At 41.0% G+C, this 18228-nt stretch overlaps 2 protein-coding genes across 6 annotated transcripts in view; one reads left to right on the forward strand and one right to left on the reverse strand.

The window, feature by feature from the left end:
- The window catches only part of rbfox2 (RNA binding fox-1 homolog 2), a 70699-nt gene extending 66683 nt beyond the window's left edge, over positions 1–4016 (forward strand). For all 5 annotated transcript variants that reach the window (XR_001572580.3, XM_015954248.3, XM_015954247.3 and 2 more), the window contains one exon: positions 1218–4016. Coding sequence is in view for 4 of the 5 variants with exons in the window: in XM_015954248.3 (XP_015809734.1) it covers positions 1218–1262 (45 nt within the window). In the remaining variant the exon portion in view is untranslated. The remainder of the gene's footprint in view (positions 1–1217) is intronic.
- A 4322-nt stretch (positions 4017–8338) lies between these two features.
- Positions 8339–10777, reverse strand: LOC107382209 (retinal cone rhodopsin-sensitive cGMP 3',5'-cyclic phosphodiesterase subunit gamma). Its single transcript, XM_015954257.3, has 3 exons — positions 10709–10777; positions 8552–8671; positions 8339–8476 (listed from the first exon to the last, which is right to left on the reverse strand). Exons 2-3 carry the CDS (start codon positions 8659–8661, stop codon positions 8359–8361), a joined length of 228 nt encoding a protein of 75 aa, XP_015809743.1. The 5' UTR covers positions 8662–8671; positions 10709–10777; the 3' UTR covers positions 8339–8358.
- Between the last annotated feature and the right edge of the window lie 7451 nt (positions 10778–18228).

The following is an 18228-nucleotide window of genomic DNA, read 5'->3' on the forward strand; positions in this document are numbered from 1 at the left end:
AAAGGATTTTTGCTCTAAATATATCATTAAAGGTATGCTAAAAAAAAAGTTTCCCCACTTCTCCCTCCTGCTGGCTGAAAGCAGAATTACAACTGTTGTAATTTCTGGTTTGAGATTAACAAAAAGCGGTTTGAAATCAAAAGCTCAAAGTGTAAAATCTCTTTGGCGTTGAGTTAAATTTGGAATAAAGAACTTGGATTTATGGATTAAAAACTTTAGTGGAAGAAAAGTCAAAAACAATTTCGCAATCTGTGTAAATAACCAAGTAGCTCTTTCAAGATATCTAATAATTACGATAAAAAAATATTAGAATTATAAATGAGATCGATTCTTTACTCACAACCTTTCTGACTTTCCAGGACTTGGTTAAATACAAAACAGCACAAATAATGTATAAAGTAAGAAACAAATTAATGCCTGATACAATACAGAAACTGTTCACAGAGAGAGAAGGAGGAAATAACCTGAGAGGGACACTAAACTTAAAGATCCATAAGTTTAGAACAACATTAAAACAGATTTGTATCACAATAATAGGGGTTAAATTATGGAACAATTTAGAAGACGAAATCAAAGTAAGTACAAATATAAATGTGTTTAAAATGAATTATAAAAAACACATTCTGAACAAGTATATAGTGGAAAATCGATGATTTAAGTGGGTGTCCTTTATTCTAAGGAAAAGTAAATTGTATCAATTGTAAAAAGATGTGTTTTTTTCTTTTTTTGTTTTTTTTTCCATATGGTTTGGTGGTTTTTGGTTGTTGTTTTTTGGTGACTTGTACCATTTTGTTTGTTTTAATGTAGGTTTTGTGTTAGATTTAGTAAACAAGTAAAACTTACTTGTATAAAGGGGTAGGGACATATAAGTTCCCACTTCAGCCTACTCCTTTCAAACAGAGAAGGGATGATGATATGTATTTTTTCTGTTTGTGGTATTTAAAAAAAATTATGTATGTTTTCTTTGTTTGAAATAAACTAAACTAAATATTTGTAAAGTAGACTCTGAAGAGATGAATGTTCATCTCCGTGTTAAACGGATCCCGTCTAATTGGTACAATGATGAAAAAATCGAGCATAGACTAAATCTCGTAACGGCACTAGTACGGGCTGCTCTACCAACACAGCTGCGTAGTGCACATCCTTCCATGACTACTTACCGATGACTCTTCACCGACTCAACACATCTTCTAACTTCTTGTTCTTTTGTTTCCTAGGCCACGCTGTACAGGGGAGGCTACAGTAGATTTGCCCCTTACTAAAGACACTATATTTCCCTGGAGCTCCTCCTTCCCACTGACATACTCTGAAAGAGCTCCCCCTGTTGTCCTGGAGGTGGACTGCACCCCGTTTGAAAAGCGTGGCGTCGACCACAACAAAGATATTATAGATCCCCCAGAACAGTCCCACATTTTCTTATATACACGTCTACGGAAATAGAGGAATGCTGTATTAAAGACTGAAGGATGGCCTTTACTTTCAAAGACAAAAAAAAAAAGAAGGAAAAAAAAGTATCTGAATGAACACGGCCACCTTCCCCATTGCACGGCTGTATTATAGTCTCCCCCTCTTATTCCCTCAACTCAGCAGCACAATATTTGGGGGCGGAGCCCAGATGTTCTTCCAAAGGCTGGATATTTGAACAGCTGTCACTCATGCAGGAGGAAAAGCACAGTCTGGCCTGCACACACTCTGGATTAGAACAGGAGGGAGGCAAAGGAACGAGGCGTCAACCGAACATCAGAGTGGTAGAGAGGTGAGGTGCCTTGAGAGAGGTAGAGAACGAGAAAGGCCCTGAAAACCTTTTGAAACCAGAAGGATGTTGAAGCAGCACCGCGGGGGGGTTCAGGAATCGTCCTGAACACGCTGCTTTGAGGTAGACTGGCAGCTTGGAGAGATGATGGGGAGCTGAAGGAGGGAGGGTTTAGTTAGAGCTGTTCCTTACCTCAAGTTTTCTTAGTATGTGGAAACGGTAAACCTTTAAAAATGTTATGATATGCAAAGAAATTAGTCTAGAGGAAAAAAAACGATTTACCAAATTATTGTTATTATTATTATTATTATTATTGCTGTTGTGATTATTCTCATAAATACTCAGTAAATCATTACTTTGTTTTACACAGCGACAGAGCAGTTGGTGAATTTTAGGGGGTTGAAATCAGAAAACACTCCACCTTCACCTACAGCATGTATAAAACACACACACACGGTTTCACGAGACATCAGACACTACAGGAGGTGAAACACTACGCTGCAGACATTTCTATTTTTGTTTACATGTGAAAGAGCCCCCCTGCCTGCAGCGCCTAGGCCTCTGATGGTCCTTTAACGTAGAGACAGATATTATTGAGATTTGTTTTCCCTTCATGCTTCACCTTTTTATAGAGTCCAGTAATGGATGAGTCTTCCTGAAACACACCTTAGTTGGCAGTTGCGCTAAAGATGCTGCCAACGGCGATTACTGAGCAAGACAGAGATCCAGCCAGCCGGTTCTTAGTGATATTTAAATGCAAAACACATGACTATTGTGCATATTTCTATACTATTGTATTCTATATTTCCAAAACGTGGCTTTTTTTTGGCGTTTGTTTTTGTTCCAAAGATTTGTAGAAAGCACATTTTCTGCCATATATATCTATAAATATAAATATATTGTGTGTGTTATTATCATATAGCTGTCTTTATTTACGTTTTTCCATTGTCTGATTTTTTTAATGTATCTATATATCTATAAATAAATAAATATATATATGTATGTATGTGTGTTGTTACTTCTCAAGTAAGGTTCAAATTTTAATTTTGATTTAGTTTTTGATTGAAATTTCTGAGCTGATTTTAGCATTTTAGAGGAAATGACACCAAAATGATTTTGTTTCCCAGAAATGTTTAGTTGGTTTGGGTTGTTATTTTTCTTTTGTTTTGATTATATAATTCTGTTTTTTGCTGTTGTTTTGTTGCTGTTTTTGATTGAGCATAGGATCTGCCGGCATGACATTTTATTCTATTTCACAAAATATGAAAACAGCTGGATTTCTTTTATTTTATTATTATATTTGGGTGTGTGTGAGTGTGTGTGTCCACGGTTTGCAGGTGAGATGATGATGATTGATAAAAGGTTTGTGGCGCTGATTAAAAAGCCACGGTGTTCCGTTCTTTTCTTATTTTGAGTTCTTATTGTTGTTCTTAAAGCAGATTCCGTACATTTCAGTAAATAAGCCTCACAAATAACCAATTTGTTTAAAAAAAAACTCCAGGTAAAATGTCCACAAGTGTTATGCAGGTTTGTAATCCTGTCCTGATGAAAAATGTGACTGTTTCAAAAATATTTCGATTTTCTGTTTGTTTGTTTGTTTGCGTACTTGGAAAATACATGTTTGGTTATAATCATGACATGTAACATTTCTATTGTTTTATTTAGTTTTATGATATTAATGGAGAATGTGCTCTCGACTAAATTGATAAATAAAAAAGGCACAAGCCAAAGATGTTACGTTCTTGGCATGTTCTGATTCCCGACCTGTGATGAAGAGCAAGATGAAGAGATGACAGTGAAAAAGTAAAACAGACCTTTGCAGCCGCTGACGGCATGGACTAACCAGCATGAAAGATAATTATCGAGTTTAAAAGAAAAAAAAAGTTTTGCATGAATCTATCGTCTTTTCACCTTTGACCCGTGAGCAGCAGAGCCCGGCTGCTCTCCTTCGCCTCTAAAACTCGACGGGCAACTTCGACATGACAAAGACCACAGAGCTGCTTGGAAAAAATAAATAAAAAATCGTGTGACAAACCAAGATGGTGGCTGCAAAAATAACATTTGGCAGCTTTGTTTTCCTGTTATGGCTTTCTTGCCCAGGCTGTATTATAGAGAACTATGTGGTCACTTTTCATAGTTGCTATGGTTTCTCAATGGTCAGTCCCTCTGTCCTGTCTGTTTCCCTCTGACTGCCATTTTGTTGTTTTTGTTATTGAATGTCCATTATAAAAAAAATGCTTTATATAAAAACTTTTGTTGTGAATACGCTTCCTGTTTGTTTTCCTTTGAAATGATGTTGTTCCACTCATAGTATATGCAATCCCCACCAACTTGAATACGCTCAAAGAGACTTTCTGTCATTTATATTTGTGTTTTTGATAAAGTTGGTGACAGTTGCTACCGTTCTGAACAGCCTCGGTTTGGAGAAATAGCTTTTATCCTAAATGGCTGATAGGCTAACAGCTAGGCTAGCAGTTCTCAAACTCTGAACTCTTATGGGCCATTCCCATCTGTACCGGGTCGGCCCGGGCCGGGTAGCGTAGGTTGTTTACATATCTGGGTGGCCTGGTATTTTTCCGGGCCAACCAAGGCTCATTCTCAGCCCTCTTCTCGAGGGGGTCTGCTTCAGGCCGACCAGGGCCAACACACCCACTGCTGACAGCAAATTCACCCCTTCCATTAGAGCAAGCCTCTGATTGGTGGGTAGAATCAGCCCACATGGGCTTAAGACAAGGATGTGTGGAATCAACCGGGCCAGACTGGGGCCGACTGGGGATACCCGGCCCGGGCCGACCCGGTACAGATGGGAATGGCCCATTAGAAACTCAATCTGGACCCAGGTTAGTCTAGGCTGCATTAATGAGGTCATTCATGTTTACTACATTCAAAAAGTTTTTGGTTTAACCAATGAATTGATCATTTGGTCAAATATAATGTGTTGTGGTCTAGATTCTGGTCTGAGATTAAGCTTTTGGATAAAATATTTAAGGTGAGGGGAATAATTCTCCACAGAGCAACAAGTTATTAACTTTAGCATTTTTACCGGCTGGTAACAAGATGGCGTTAGTTCCTGGCTTTGCCACAGTCACTAACAACCTTTTGAAAATGTTTACAGCTAACCTTCTCTTACTGTCTATGGTCTTCTTTGGTAGTGTCCTGGGTACCACATCGTACGCTCACCAGACTCTTTTATCCTTCAGGTCGTCTGTGATTGGCTAAAATATGCCGTGGCTCTCCTTTCCATTCTGTTTACATTCGTCAGGTGCTGGACCCTAAGCCAAACTCTGGATCTGAGCTAAGAACCTGTTTTTCTGAATCTTTCAAAAATAAAACATTTAAAAACAACCAAAATATCCCCTAAAAGTCAGATGCATAAAAAAGAAGTCAGAAATGTATAAATGTATGTATTATTATTAATATCTGTCATGTTGATTATTTCTGATCCACAGCCAAAACTATGTGGACAAAAATAAAGCATCAGCATTCTAAAGATTGTTTACAAAGCATTCAAACAACATAAATATGATTAAATGCAATATAACTGCCTAAGGGGTTCATGCAGACAGACAACATTCAATTCAATTCAAGTTTATTTATAAAGCGCCAAATCATGACAAGAGCCGTCTCAAGGCACTTCACATAATAAACATTCCAATTCAGGTCAGTTCATTAAGCCAATCAGAAATAATGTTTCCTATATAAGGAACCCAGCAAATTGCATCAAGTCACTGACTAGTGTCAGTGACTATACAGCAATCCTCATACTAAGCAAGCATGCAGCGACAGTGGAGAGGAAAACTCCCTTTTAACAGGAAGAAACCTCCAGAGAATCCTGGCTCAGTATAAGCAGCCATCCACCATGACTCACTGGGGATCGAGAAGACAGAGCAGACACACACACACACACACACACACACACACACACGCACGCACAATAATGTGTCTACAGTTCTATTGTGATGTCTTAGTAAATATTCTATTTGGTGAGATAAACTTTATTGTATTTATCCTAGTGGAGCTCTAATTAAATGGGTAAACTAGCAGTAAAACGTCCAATGTCAAGGAAAGCAAAAAGTTATTATCAGGAGATGGAGAATGTTTAAGTGGTTAGCAGCAGAGTTCTAGTCGATGGCCCCCTCCATGAGGCCACCACAGCTCAGCAGAATGTCGTTGTAGCTTCTTCTGGGGAGAAAAACACTTAGAGAGAAAATAAAGTTAACAGCTGAAATTGCAGAAAGTAATACAGTTAAAGAGCAGATAGCAGAAGAAAGCAGTAGAGTGTGGAAATTGGTTAGTGTATCCTCCAGCAGTCTAAGCCTATAGCAGCATAACTACAGAGATAACTCTGGATAATCTATCCTATTTAGATGGAGGCATGTTGGAGGCAGGGCAAGGGAGAGCCGTCTTTACCGACTGTACACTCACCTCCCTCTACTCCCCCACTTGTCCTGATTTAGGCTAACATCAGATTTTAACCATAGGCCCTATCAAATAAAAATGTTTTAAGCCTAGTCTTAAATGTAGACAAAGTGTCTGCCTCACGGACTAAAGCTGGGAGCTGGTTCCACAGGAGAGGAGCCTGATAACTAAAAGATTTGCCTCCCATCCTAATTTCAGATATTCTGGGAACCACCAGTAGACCTGCAGTCTGAGAGCGAAGTGCTCGGTTAGGAACGTATGGAACAATCAGATCACTGATGTATGATGGAGCTTAATTATTAAGAGCTTTATATGTGAGAAGGAGGATCTTAAAATCTATTCTGAATTTAACAGGTAGCCAATGTAGGGAAGCTAAGACAACATCAGTCCTTTGAAATAGGAACTCCCTTTTAAAACCTGAGCTGCACTTCGAGTAGGCTGAGGAGGATCATCTTCATCTTTATTCTCTGACTCAAGGTCCAACAAAAGCAACATAAGGTCATGAATGATGAGTCTGTATTGAGTGCATGTATGGATTTTGATTTGTTTAATGCAGGATTACAGAAAATTGAACTTAAAACATACTCACTGTTCTTTATACTTGCAGTCGGCTCATTTGCATCCAGTCTCTGGAATTCTAATGAAGAAAATTAGACTAGTGTGCTGGCTTATGTGAAGAAGAAGAAGAAGAAGAAGAAGAAGAAGAAGAAGAAGAAGAAGAAGAAGAAGAAGAAGATATCATTTCTATAGCGCCTCAAGAAGAAAATCACGAGGCGCTTCACAAAAACAAAAAAATGTAAAAATATAAAAAGCATTTAGAAAATGGTTAAAAATATATTTAAAATGAGCAAAACGAGACAATTGTGATAAAAAAAATGTTAAGAAAGAGAGAGAGAGTGAACAGGAAAGAGGGAAACCAGTGGATCCTGAGGAAGGTGGAATAGGTGGGGAGAGCAGAATAAAGAGAGAGTGGTGAAGAAGGTCATACAAAAGCCAGCTTGAACAAGTGAGTCTTCAGCTGCTTTTTAAAGGAGACCACTGAGTCCACTGATCTCAGGCTCAGGGGGAGAGAGTTCCAGAGTCTGGGGGCCACAGCAGCAAATGATCTGTCACCTTTGACCTTTAGCCTGGTGCTGCACAACCAGTAGGCTTTGATCACTGGACCTCAGGGACCTGCTGGGGGTGTAGGGACTAAGAAGATCACCAATCTAAGATGGTTCTTGTCCATGTAAGGCCCTATAGACCAGAACCAGGATCTTGAAATGAACCCTGAAGTTGACTGGCAGCCAGTGAAGCTGGAGGAGAAGCGGGGTGATGTGGGTGTGTTTGGAGGACTTGGTCAGAAGCCGAGCACAGGCGTTCTGAACCACCTGCAGACGGTTCAGGGAGGTTCTGCTCAGACACGTGAAAAGAGAGTTACAGTAGTCTAAGCGTGAGGAGATGAAGGTGTGGAGAACTGTCTCAAGTTCAGAGCGGGACAGAATGGGACTCCTTTTTTGTTACATTCATAATCACCAGACAAGTTGTTAAGATCATTTTAAAACTTTTTACTACAATTTATATGTTTTGCAAAGTAAAAATGCCAAAAGTCAAATGTTTTGTAGTAATAAATTGTAATATGGCTGGACAGAGGAAATATTTTTGTTTCAGCTGTGTGATTAAAGGGTCCATCAGGAAGATTCAAAGGAAGGACTAGAAAAATGAAAGTCAATGGTATTCTACTCCATAAATACAAACTTTTCTAATTCTAATGAAAAATAAATGAAACAATAAGAAAAACGGAATCAAATTACTTCAGTGCCAGAGTTTTTGTACATAATTTAATAGACAGTCCTTAAAACTCCCAGCAGCTTTAATGCTACACGGTCACAGATCACATCAACTGCAATCTTTTTCTACTTTTCTTTGATCTTGTTTACATTCAGAGTTCATAAAAATAAATATATGTCTGTAACAAATGAACGTGCAAGAGATCGCTCCACAGAGGGGGGAGACGGAGACAAGAAGAGACAGTTAAGCATTAAAAGTAAAAAGTCAGACAGTAAAGGACTAAAATGCTCAGTGGAGCATGTTTAAATGATAGCAACAGTTCCTGTTGCTACTTTGACACTTCAGAGGAGGAGTTTTTTTGTGCAACAGACACGAAGTCGGGAGAATTTTAGGCGATGGGTGAGGTGAGTCTGTCTCTAAATGATTCCGTATTTGGCCAAATCGCTGAGCTCCATGTCTCCGAAAGCTTCCCATGGGCAAATCACCGTGATGTCAGTACCAAGACCCTCCATGCCAGGGATGTCGTCTCCAAATCTGAAAAACAAAACGACTCAACCATCTGGGAATCTGCTGACATACGTCTGTCAAATATCTTCTAGTCTTATTTACCCCTTCTGTCCCGGTTTGGGGGCCTTGCTCTTGAAGGTGCGAGTCGTCCTCTGCTTGAACTTTGGTGGCGCCCTCTTCTCAGCGGGCTTTGCAACGGCTGTGTCTGCCATCAGTTCGATTCTAGAGGAAAGACCGACAGCTTATTAGTTCATTTTGATGTTATCCCTCCTCCTCTAAGCCTTACCTGCAGTGATGATATAACCCTCCTTTAGGCCAAATTATAAACCAAAGCTCTTTTAGCACCTTAAGACCCTGTTGCACAAAGAGCTTTGTCTATTTTTGCAATTTCTTGCTTTGGAGATTAGAAGTTACCTAATTCCACCACTTAACCCTTCCACTTTCCTTTCAGGTGACCCCGCCAGGACAGGGGGTGGCTAAACAGGGTTTAAAGTTTGTGCCTTGGCAGGGGTGAAGTGATGCACCCCTTAAAAAGTATTAAAATAAAAAATAAAAATACACCAGAGGTCCATCTGACCCCATTAACAACGCGGGAGGGTTAGGTGGGTAACTACACTCCTTGGACATTATTAAACAGATCTTGTTGTGACTATGTGACTAATAACTGTTTCTGCTTTAGAAGTCTTCTGCTGAGTTTTATTCAGGTTACAAAATCATTTATTTCAAGTCTAAAAATACAATTAAAAAGTGAATAAACATCATTTTACACCAGATTTGTCTTTTCGATCAGACGTGTCCAACGCGCGGCCAGGGGCCGCCTGCGGCCCTTGGCATGATTGTGGTACACCCCCACCCACCCTTCAACAGCATATTTATTGTGGACATTTGTGTCTCAAGCAGGTTGTTGATGCTGATTGATGCCTCTGAACATTCTGATGTTCATTTTTATGAACATCATGGCCATTTTTGAGAATTACAAATGAAAAAAAGTCAACATAATTTATTTATTTATTTATTGTTCCCCACGAGGAATTTTAACTGGACTGTTCTGACCAATGCCTTGAAAAGTTCAATTCAGTTTATTTACATATATCGCTCCGTCACAACAAGAAACTTCTCCAAGTAAACGCGCCAGTTGAACCCAGTTCAGTTCATTATTCCAGTTAGTGAAAGGTTTCCTTTGTACGGCTCCAGTTTGTGCAGAACTCTGTGGCTAGGTTCCTGACAGGCACTAGATGTCGAGAGCACATTACCCCAGTGCTGGCTGCTCTGCACTGGCTCCCGGTAAAATATCGAGCTCAGTTTAAAATCTTAACTCTCGTTTATAAGGCCCTTCAGGGCAGTGCCCCCTCGTACATTACTGCGCTTTTGAACAGGTATGCTCCATCTCGGTCTCTTCGCTCAGCCGAGCAGGAACTTCTGGTGGTCCCCCGGTCGAAATTTCGATCGAGGGGTTGTCGTGCTTTTTCTATTTTGGCTCCAACTCTGTGGAACGAATTGCCACAGAGCATTAGGCAGGCACCATCCCTTCAAGTCTTTAAGTCTCGTTTAAAGACTCATTTTTATCTGATTGCATTTTAGCGCTAGGGTCATTTGAATTGCCCTAACATTATGGTTTTAACTATTATTCTTTTTAACCCAGATGCTTGATTTTATTTTGTCTGACATTTGTTTTTTTATCGATTAGTCTTATTCCGATATCTCTCATCTGTAATAGTGGTTGCTTGATATTTTATGATTTTATGTTTTTATCCTGCTTTTATGCCCATGTACTGGGAATGTTTTTCTTTTAATGATGTTGTTCAACACCTTGGGCTTCGGATAATGTTGTAGAAGGTGCTATACAAATAAAATTTGATTGATTGATTGATTGAAGGACACCCAGCAGACTGCATCGAGTCACTGACTTGTTGCATGTAGTGACAGTGGAGAGGAAAACTCTCCTTTAACCTCCAACGGAACCTGGCTCAGTTTGAGCAGCCATCCTTTACGACTGCCTAAATGGGATGTAGAAGGTTGAATTTCTTATGCATACTCAGATTTTAGGCTGAAAATGATCATTAACATCATGGCTGACAACAGGTATGTTTGTGTCTCTTTTCTTACAAAACACATTTTAACCTCTTTGTTGCATCTTCAGAATTTAGAATGGAATCAGTGAAATCACAGAGAAGTTAAAAACATAAATTTGAGGTAAAAAAAAAACAACCTCAAAGCAGAACCGAGTAAATCCAGAATATGAGGAAGGTGAAATCTTACCGGTTTCAGTAGTAGCACTCTCGTCTGAAGTCTCTGTGCCCAGCTTCAGTTCCCTGTCACTTATATACCCCCTCCTCCTCTAAGCCTCACCTTAAAGCATACTGCCTCGTGAAAATGGCCGCTGCCTTGCATAATCAATTATCAGGGTGAGGATCTAAATCAGTCCTGCTCAGTGGTTTAGTTTCTGAATATAGAGTCATGCTCTTTCCAAGAGGAGAAGAGCGTACTTTAGTTTCTCCAAAGCACCATGAATTCAGCTGAGTTGCCTTCCAAAATTATGAGTATTAATTACGTTTTTTGTTCTACAAGTGAGAAATCATGGATATATGTCTTACTGTTGCTTTTCTTTCCTCCGGCCATGGTCTCTAAGTAAATGTAATTGTTAATAAATGAGGGTAATAGTGCTGAATAAATGTTTTATCACCCTCTGCTAGCTGGTCACCTAAGGCCCGTGTACTACGTTCCCCCCAGGCCAAGAGGGGACACTTAACTCTCCAGTTCTGTCACGTTGAGAGGTTGGTAGGACCCAAAATGCAGTAACCCAGGATGACACGAGGCAGAAGATTATATAAGGAAAAATCCTTTATTTGAAGGATGAAACAAAATTATAATTCCAAGGCAGGGAGCCAGTTGTCCAAAATTCCAGAAAACGATCTGGAGATCCAAAACTCTAGAGAATCCAAGAAGACCAAGAACACAAGTAATCCAAGGCGAGACGAGACTGACAGAATAACACAACAACGCTGACAAACAACAATGGACTGACAAGAACAATGAGACAAGGAGAGGCTTTATACACTGGGGCTGGAGTGATAGGAGACGAGGAGCAGGTGTGTGGAGAACTGGCACAGGTGAAATCACTAATGAGGAGAGGAGCAGAGCAGAACACCAGACCTAACTGGGAAGGACAAACAAACAAACAAACACACACACACACACACACACACACACACACACACACACACACACACACACATACACACACACACACACACACACACACACACACACACACACACACATACTGAGCTGGGGAACAAGAGGCTGGAGCTACAACTGGAGGGGCTGAGGATGACTGGATGACACAGAACCTGGGAGGAATGATTTTAAATGGCTACAACTTAAGACACATAACAGAGATGCAGACAAAGGACACATGAGGGCGCTAAGAGAACACAAAAGTGAATCTAGAGAGGGATGGAGAAACATTAGGAGACACATGGGGAAAGACGCAGACGCAGACCATGACAAGTTCAGTTTAAAAGCTAAATGCTTAAGTATTCTTTATGCAGCTGATCCTGGCAAAAGTGTTTAGGACAGCTGATCCATGTGCAGGTCAGCCCAGGAAACACGTTTGTTTACACATAAAGGAAAAATACTTATATCTGATAATCTACTGAGGTCTGTTTATTCAACTTTTTAATGTTAACAAGAAACAATGAGAGAAATGGGCGATGCATATGCTGAGAAGATGTGTTGAAATGTCTTAATTATGGGCTCTTTAACGTTTTGTTCTGATTTAGATGTGGATGAAGAGAGCGTTTTTAATATTTTACCTTTAGAAATTAGGTTTTGACCAGTAAACCTTCATCCAAACAGCAGCTTAATGTCAGCGTTTTGCACCATTAACAAAGGTTTTAGGTTTATTTGGGTTTTGGTATTGGGCCACACCTCTGATTACTCAGCTCAGCTCCTCGTCGCCGTCCATCACGACCCCTCCCTCCTCCATCTCACCGGATTCCCTCCTTTTCTCACGTGTCCTTTCCTCCTCATGTCAGCTATTCACCAGCTCTCTCCTTTTCCTGCTTCTCCTTTTAAATAAAAAAACAGAGACATATTTTTGTCAGTGGGAACGTTTGTGTTACACAACTGGCTCTTTCAGTTGTTTTCTTTTATCACTCCTCTGTCTCAGTCACAGTTACAGCTGTTGCTCCAGAAAGCGACACCACTCCGATCCTCTTGCATTTGTGTGCTGACAGGCGTGTCTGTCTTGTGTTGTTTATGTTTACTCCCAGATAGTCTGCGTTTTACCCTTTTGTGGCAGATCTGCCAAATAAAAGGAGGACAGCATTCTCGTCTGAGTGGATTAGCAACCCAAAGGACTTTGAGAGGACGTCTTCAGCCTGAGAGGAGGGGGACAGATGTGAGAAACGAGAGGCAGATTCAGTAAAAAAAAAAAAAAGTGAAAAAGATGTTGTTGTTGTTTTTTGCACTACAACAGAAGTGAGGCTGAGATGAGGTAAAGATTTGATCAGCTTTATAAATCTAGCATGAGATGCTGTGAGGTCGGTAGGAACCGCCTCTTTTTAGCAGTTTATTTTTTCCAAACAGGCAGATGTTGCATCTCCTGCTGACTGAAAGGCTTCTCCTAAATAAATGATCAGCCATCGCTTTAAGAGCAACTGAACCAGACCAGAAGGGGGTGATCTATTTCAAGACTTTTCAATATTTTAAGCCAACTCTCAGTCCTTCCATCCTTTGCTTTGTTCTTGTGAAAGCTTCTTGTCTGATTCAGACTCGGAGATTCCCAGCATGGCGGGCCTTGGCTCACACATCACAGTGCCCACTGGAGGCCTTCAGGGATGTGGAGCTCAGCAACTTGGCAACACGTGGATCTGCTTCTTCCCTTGTTGCTGCTTATTCTCCCACACGTGGCCCCATAATCGACCAAAAAGCAAGTGATCTATTACCTCCATGCTGGTCTGATGAGGCAGCCTTTGATGCGGTTGAGGTTTGACCTGGATCAGAAGAAACTCTGGACCATCCTGCACTTTAGTTTCCTGTTCAGCTCTATCAAACATCCATCATCCCGTCCTCCATAATTCATGTTTTGTTTTATCCTCCCTCTTCCATCTCTTGCACCAAATACTTTCATCACAGAGAGAAAAATAAGCCTGACGGAGCCTGTTGCATGGTTCTTGATAAAAAAAAGGATTATTTATCAGACGCTGTGATTTCCTCCAAGTCGTCGGCCTCCCCATAGCTGCTGAGCTACCTACAGATATGTTTTCACCTGCTCAGTGGCCTAGTGGTAGAGTGTCCACCCTGAGACTGGGAGATCAGGGTTCGATTCCTGGTCGGGTCATACCAAAGACTTTGAAAAAATGGGACCCAATGCCTCCCTGCTTGACACTCAGCATTAAGGGGTTGGATTGGGGGGTGAAATCACCAAATGGTTCCCGAGCGCTGCTGTGTCTGCAGCTCACCGCTCCCCCAAGGGATGGGTCAAATGCGGAGAACAAATTTCGCACACACACCTGTGTGTGTGACAAATAATGGGACTTTAACTTTAACTTTTTTTTAAGTTACCTACACAGCATTCTGTTGTCATGAAACCCATTCTGGTGTCTTAGTAAAGAAAAACAGCTGAACTTCATCCATGGCACAAAGTTTAATCATTTAAAAACAGAATACAGTTTTCTCAAGCTGTCAAAATAAACCTGGCTTCAAGCATAACATGAGATGGGGAAAAGGAAGACAGGGAAGATACTGTTGCCATGACAACTAGACCTGCATATTATTTTTCTGTCTCTTACAGCAAAGAGAAGGCTGAAATAAAACCGTAAAAAAAAGCCCCACAAACAGGGTTAGAGCAGATAAACGAGCACACACGGTTAGCCCGTAAACGGGTCTTAGGGTTCCTGCTTGTGTGGAACCGGTAGAACAGCTGAAGGTGTGGGTAGCGACTTAAAACGTGGCTAAATCCCCTGTGATGTGGTTTGGATGGGGAGAAGAAACCAGAACGATGACAATGATTACAGTAGGGTGACCTTTAATCACACATGCACATCCAGAACTAGTTGTCATAGAATGTGTTAAATAAGAATTATGATTAATAACATTTTTATTTGAACATAGAAGCAGAATTTCCCTTGCATTTATCCATAAATAGAAACAATGTGCTAACAGTTCAACTCGTGCGTGTTCTCATTGTGGCTGCGTCCACGATGCTGTTGAGATAAACAACTTATTTCTGTTTAGAATTCTGCTGTAATAATCCGAGACGAGAGCTGGGTTTTAGGTGTTTACTGTAGAGGATGATGGAGGGGAATGTTTCTGATGGGATCATCTGGGAAGTCTTAACAATGGAGGTCAGGAAAGTGAGCCTCAGAGCTGAGTTAGAACCCCTCCACATGGTACAGAGCAGAGCTGTGCAGGAACAAGACTGCTGGGACATTAAGGGCACGGCTCAATCAGAGTGAACTTGTCAGCTTCATCATCGGGTCTGCATGGCAGTCCTAAGATGTTAGGACAGCGGTGGTTTAAGGCTAATGATAGTTTAAGGAAAATTAAAGGTGCAGTATGTAGAAATTAAGTAAAAATTACATCCTGTGGTAAAATTTGGTTACTGCAACCACTTGAACAACTCTGGCGCGTTTTGCCGGCCGTCGTCAAATTACTATTGTCGGCGTTGCAGTTTTAGCTTGCAGGAGACACGACAACCCCACCCTCACTGATGGTAAACAGTAGTTACGTCCCTCCTTTGTTTGCTGAAAGGCGAAAAACTGACAATCCACCAGCCAGCTGGATATGAAATATGTTTCAGTACAACCTTCCTTCCAAAATGAATCATTAGACTCTTTTGAGATTTTCTTACTGTAAAGTTCTCATTATATTCTGACATGCTGCACTTTTAAATATGAATAAAGTTAATGCTAATGTTTCTGATCTGATTCCAACACTGCTGGGTCCATCATCATCCTTTCTCAGCTTCTTGAATAAAATGATTAGTTAGTGAATTTTCTGTTGTTTTGATTAGACTAATTTATGGCGATGCATCAGTTGGACATTCTGCTGCAAAAAGAAAACAAACACCAGCTAAAAACGTTCATACAGAGAATTTACAACGATGCAATTATGAAAATGAAGCGATATAAAGCTTCGGTATTTCTGATTGAGACACTTTATGACAAATAAAAACTATAACAATGGAATAAAACTTTTCCTTTTTAAATTCCTGAATCCATGCCGGTGTCCTGGTCGAGACACAGCCGCAGCAGGTAGACTGTTCCAAACACCAAATCAGTTCTCTGTGTTGAAAACAGAATCAGCTTCTTCCTCTGATAGAAATAAGAGTCACTCTGGTGAGATTGTTTCTGGGCAATCAAACAGGGACTCATCAGAGGTGCTGGACTATAATGAAATAACAGAAGTAATATAATTATTTTTATTTTTCCACTTTCTAAGTCAGCCCCTTCTAAGAGTGCTCACAGGTAGAGTAAAAATAACACCTGCTGTCTATTCTGTCTCTCAGGCCAAAGGATTAGATGGTACAGCGTCACAGGCTGGATTACTTCTCCGTGTGCTTAAACTGACTACAATTAGAAGTCTTAATAATAGCTATTGCATGGTGGAGATCTCTATTCAAAGCAGCAGTAAAATACAGAATATTCATTATTAAACCAATGCAGTATTTCATCTTGGTTATTTACTCTGAGATTATTCTTTCTACAACTGAAGGTTTCGCACATTTATCTGGATTCCGTATGTCGGAGATCCGAGTCTGTTTCACCAAAAACAGATTTTCTTGTATGTATTTGCATGAAGTGATTCTCTGTGGGAGTTCTTGAACTCTAATTAAATGTAAAGGTCAGAAAAGGGTAGAATGCCTTCTCCAGGTCAGGGGTGAGTTCCCGCCCCAAGCGGAGGAGTTTAAGCGTCTCGTGGTCTTGTTCACGAGTGAGGAGAAGCTGGATCGGGAGGTCGATAGGTGGACTAGTGCTGCATCTGCAGTGATGCGGGTGTTGCAACCGTCTATGCAGTGGCGTGTCCAGATCTTTTAAAATGGGGTGGCCCAGGTGAGGCACAACTTTGTGCATGGGTGGCACCAATGGTTATAGGATTTTTTTGTTTTACCCCCAAGCCTTTAATGGACAATGAAAAGCCTACTTAAAGGTAATTTAGTGTGGTGACACCTGGGGTGGCCAATCAGATTCCCAGGGTGGCATGTGCTACCACAGGCCACTCCCTGGACACACCCCTGCGTCTATGGTGAAGAGGAAGCTGAGTCAGAAGGCAAAGCTCTAGAATTACTGGTCCATCTATGTTCCTACCCTCACCTGTGGTCATGAGCTTTGGATAGTGACCGAAAGAACGAGATCGCAGATACGAGCAGCCAAAATCGGGTTTGTCTGCAGGGGTTTGGAGTAGATCCACTGCTCCTTCACAACAAGAGGAGCCAGTTTGCCGTGGCTCAAGCATTTGGTTAGAATGCCTCTAGAACGTCTCCTTGGTGAGATGTGCCTGGCACGTCCAACCAGGAGAAGAGGTAGAGGAAGACCCAAGTTACATTGGAGGGACAATGGCCCTGTCCCACTACTAGCATTTCCACCCTTATGTCCCTCAATTGCGCATTCCCGTCCAGGGGAGCGAGTGCGTAGCGTGTCCCAGTTATCAAAAGCGGACCTTGGCCGCATTGATGTGGAATTTGGCAACAGGTATTTCCCACAGTCCTTTGCTACGTGGAAATTTTGAAGGTAGAGCAATAGTGCATATGACCTTTCTGAAAATATGTATTTTCAAGTATTAATATAAAAAAGTCCACATTTTATTATTGTGTGCATATATAATCCTTCACAGAATGTAGTTAAAAGTCTTGAGCTTGCCCAAAATGCTGCAGCTAGAGTCCTGATGAGAATTTTAAAGAGAGATCATATCTCTCCTGTCTTAGCTTCCCTACATTGGCTGCCAGTTAAATTCAGAATAGATTTAAGAGCTTCCTTCTCACATGTAAAGCTCTTAATCAAGCTCCATCAAACACCAGTGACCTGATTGTTCCATATGTTCCTAACCGAGCACTTGGCTCTCAGACTGCAGGTTTACTGGTGGTTCCCAGAATATCTAAAAATAGTATGGGAGGCAGATCTTTTAGCCATCAGGCTCCTCTCTTGTGGAACCAGCTCCCAGCTTTAGTCCGCGAGGCAGACACCTTGTCTACTTTTAAGACTAGGCTTAAAACAGTTTTATTTGATATGACATAGGCCCTGTTGTGGGTAATGTACTTCACCCAGGACATGAAGAATCACACAAGAGGTAAGTTAAAAAATACAAATGTTTTATTTTAAGGTGAACAGAAAAAAGAACTAGAACTAAGGGCACTGCTTCTGTGAACAGGAACAGGGTGGTACCGGAATCTATGAGGATATAAACAGAAGGTGAGCGAGGCCAGAGCCAGAGAACCAGGAGAATGTGAGTTTGTAACTAAAAGTTCTTACGGTCCAAAACCAGGATTAGAGCGGAGATGAACTGGAAGAGGTTGGAACTGGTGAGATGGTTCTGGGCGTGGGCAGGCGGGCAGGTGTGGAGAAAGGAGGCCAGAGGATCCTTGTGTGACGAGACATGTGACAACTCCAGGCAAGGTAGGTGGTGCAGAACAAGATACAGAACAGGAGACACAAAACTTCATTAGATCAGGATCAAAGGAACAAAGGCGGATTCAAGGCTAGATGCTACCCATGTGAGAGTATCAACCGGCACTAGGGTTGAGTCACGCCACTCCTTAAATCCACTGCACCTCCAAT

The sequence above is a fragment of the Nothobranchius furzeri genome, chromosome 7 (assembly GCF_043380555.1).
Source record: "Nothobranchius furzeri strain GRZ-AD chromosome 7, NfurGRZ-RIMD1, whole genome shotgun sequence".
Classification (NCBI taxonomy): Eukaryota; Metazoa; Chordata; class Actinopteri; order Cyprinodontiformes; family Nothobranchiidae; genus Nothobranchius; species Nothobranchius furzeri.